Source organism: Seriola lalandi, unplaced genomic scaffold (genome assembly GCF_002814215.2).
Source record: "Seriola lalandi dorsalis isolate HSWRI2012SDOR001 ecotype SW California unplaced genomic scaffold, Sedor1 jcf7180002033282, whole genome shotgun sequence".
Classification (NCBI taxonomy): Eukaryota; Metazoa; Chordata; class Actinopteri; order Carangiformes; family Carangidae; genus Seriola; species Seriola lalandi.
Genome location: NW_019503887.1, coordinates 1 through 3,131, shown reverse-complemented (window position 1 = coordinate 3,131; position 3,131 = coordinate 1). Strand labels below are relative to the sequence as shown.

The following is a 3,131-nucleotide window of genomic DNA, read 5'->3' as shown; positions in this document are numbered from 1 at the left end:
TCAATTAAAACACAGAAAAGTAGCAAATACTCACATGGGAGACGCTGGAAATGGAGGATGTTTGTTACTTTTGGTTAAAAAAAATCTAAAAAAATTTAAACAATGTCAGTAATTAACATTTTTGTCAAATCATTTTCTGTCGATCAACTAATCGATCACAAACATTCGCGGGTTCAGCACAACTTCCCACTTCTATTTCTTCTTCGTTTAAGTTTATAGGCGGTTTGTGAACAGCGAATTGGCGCATTACCGCCACCAACTGGACGGAGTGTGTATCGGGATTAAATAACCTGCTCATATTTCAAAATTAATTAAATAAGAATAAAAACTCATATCCTTTCAATCAGTTTTGTTATTTTAGGATACTGGAATAAGATTTGATAGCTTCCCCGTGACTTCTATTGCTTTACATCTATTACATCAAATTTTATGTTTTATCTTTCTCAAATTTTGAGTCATGTTTGATATTTTTCACAATGAACCATAACATGCTCTATTGTTTCCTCTTGTCCACAGTATTCACATTTGCCTGTATTGCGTTGAGCACAACTTCCCACTTTTTGAATAAGTTTTTAATTCCAGGCTGTTTTGTCTACCGTAATGCCTTTCATGCTTCATGGTCAGGCACCTTGAATTGCATTTTTGAAATTAAATGTGCTATATATTTAAAATACCTTGCGTTTCCTTGTGAGCATTATAGTGATTTTACCTGGTCAAAGAACCTTTTCAAATTACACCACTGGCAGAAAATCTGGAAGACTCGTCCGTCGTTGTGAACAGGCACTGCGGTGGTCGCCTATGATTCCACTCCGGGTCCTTCTTGTGGATGAAGAAAGATGGCGGCGTCCATCCTATCCAGGAGGGCAGCAGTGTTTTGTAGGACTTTTAAGGGAATTTCATCTTCAAAACCTACGAATTCTCAGTGTGGACTGTTGTTGCAGACAGCGTCCTACAACCCCAGACCCCTGAAGCTAAACCTCCGTGAGAAATATATTCCAGACAAAGACGACCGGGAGACGCCGGAGTGGCAGAAGACGGCCCGGTACGACAAGAAGCTCTTCGGTCGCTACGGCACAGCGTCGGGCATCGACCCTGCGTCGCTATGGCCCAGCCACGAGCAGCTGGACAAGATCATCGCAGAGGAGAATGAGTGGCACCCTCCGTTAGAAGTGATGCTGAAGAACATAAAGATCAAGGAGAAGGAAGAAACCAGAAAAAGACTGGCTAAGTAAGTCATGCTAACGTGGCTAACGTCAGTGCGTCAATTATCGGACAGCGAGGCTAGTTAAGCTGTGCGCTCTTTACTCTCTGATTCCTGTTCAGTCTGATTTTATTTCTGTCAATGACTCGTTTATAACAGTACTTCAAAACACTCGAAGACGCTCTTTGACATAAACCACATCTTAGACGCAGTTTATGCCTCTTATATGTTAGCATTACATTTGAGTCACTAGAAAATACCACGATTCCACAAGGTAGTTTAACAGCACTTTTATTTCCAAAATCGTCAAAGATCTTGTCACCATTTGAATGAAAAAATAATTCATCTTACTTAAAGATTATTCACTGGAAAACATTTTACACAGGCTAATTTAAAATGGTCCCATATCTCACAAACACTGTTACCACTACAACAGCACAAGGTTAAGTTATGATAAAATCAGGACATTTTGTCTGTGTGTGAAGTGTCGCTGTCATCACTACCCTCTGGGAAAGAAATGGAAAAACTATAGTTATCCACAATCAATTTAACATCTACAGGTTCAGTGTTACCTCCACCCTTTTTAAAACTATTTTAAAACACTATAAAAATGCAGAAGTTTACAGGCATTGACAAATGTGATGAAATATGAAGCAATTACTTCTAGTAAATAAACACAAGGATTGTCACCAGTTAAAAGGAGCTGTCCCTGTTTATGAGGCAGTTTTTCTTTTTAGGGGGGGAGGGGCGGCGGCAATATGTACTGACCATTCTTGCAGCATATTCTGTGGTTGTTGTCCTATATATTGCACAATTATTTCTTATCTCCATTTTGAACATTAACATTTTCTTATTTTTACAAATAAAATCTATGAACCCATGAGTCCTTAATAAAGATGGCACCCAATTTATGGCCTGAATTCAAACCCCACCTGATGCACTAAGAGCCTAAGTGGTTTGCGTTCTACCAGGTGAGCCACCAAGATGACAAAGCATTCAGTGCCAGCTGTACTAAGAAGTTAAAATGTTCCTGGTTGTAACGCTAACATGCCGATGTATATCAAGTATATTGTTTACCTTGTCCATATTTGTTTAGCAGGTTAGCATGCTAACATTTGCTGACATGCAAATGAGCATTAAACACACAGTACAGCTGAGGCTGAGTACTGCACAAATTGTAAGTTTGACCTGATGGTGGCACTAGATGAAAAATGAAAGGAGTGGTTATTACAGTTAATCCTGAGGGCAACATAAATGTCGGATCCAGATTACAGAGCGATCCATCCAATAGTTGTTTAAATATTTCACCCAAAACCAGAGTGGGTGGCCTGCCCATCACACAACTATGCCTCCAGCACCGCATCAACATCTGTTATACTAATCTTTTCTATTTCCACCGCAGAGAGAAGCTCATTGCAGCAAACATGGCCAAAATGCCCAAGATGATCGCTGACTGGCGCAGAGAAAAGCGTGAATCCAAACTGAAGCAAAAGGAGGAGAAGGCTCGCCGTGACATGTTGCTGTCCCAGGCCAGAGAGCGCTTTGGTTACGCAGTCGACCCCCGCAGCCCCAAGTTCTTGGAAATGGTTGCTGAGATAGAAAAGGAAGAGAAGAAGAGGAGGAAACTAGTGAAACGCAGACTGAAAGAAGAGCAGGTGGCAGCTCCTGTCACGCCGCCTGCTGACTCCTCATAGTCTTGAAATAAGTGTCGGGTCCCTCGTCTAACTGTGTTTAATGAGATGGAGCGTGTACTACACAACACGGTTCAGTGGGACAGTTGTATCTGAACAGAATCTGAAGAACAGTTTGCTCCTTGTTTTGTGTCACCTGGATCAAAGAAAAAGTTTATCCAGTTATGTGCCCTGTTTGTTTTGCATACTTGGAAAAACTTCATGACCTATGTGTTTAGCTGTCACTGAAATAAATTAAT

The 3,131-nt window shown here is 40.8% G+C and overlaps 1 protein-coding gene across 1 annotated transcript; it reads left to right on the top strand.

The window, feature by feature from the left end:
* The first annotated feature begins 801 nt into the window (after window positions 1-801).
* Window positions 802-3,125, top strand: gadd45gip1 (growth arrest and DNA-damage-inducible, gamma interacting protein 1). The gene is made up of 2 exons (XM_023395943.2): window positions 802-1,228; window positions 2,604-3,125. Exons 1-2 carry the CDS (start codon window positions 837-839, stop codon window positions 2,893-2,895), a joined length of 684 nt encoding a protein of 227 aa, XP_023251711.1. The 5' UTR covers window positions 802-836; the 3' UTR covers window positions 2,896-3,125.
* Window positions 3,126-3,131: the final 6 nt, after the last annotated feature.

Bases quoted from the DNA above. Each gene is read 5' to 3' on its own strand.
- gadd45gip1 (XM_023395943.2), top strand. From the start codon at position 837: ATGGCGGCGTCCATCCTATCCAGGAGGGCAGCAGTGTTTTGTAGGACT. The intron at 1,229-2,603 runs GTAAGTCATGCT...TTTCCACCGCAG, and splicing joins ACCAGAAAAAGACTGGCTAA to AGAGAAGCTCATTGCAGCAA.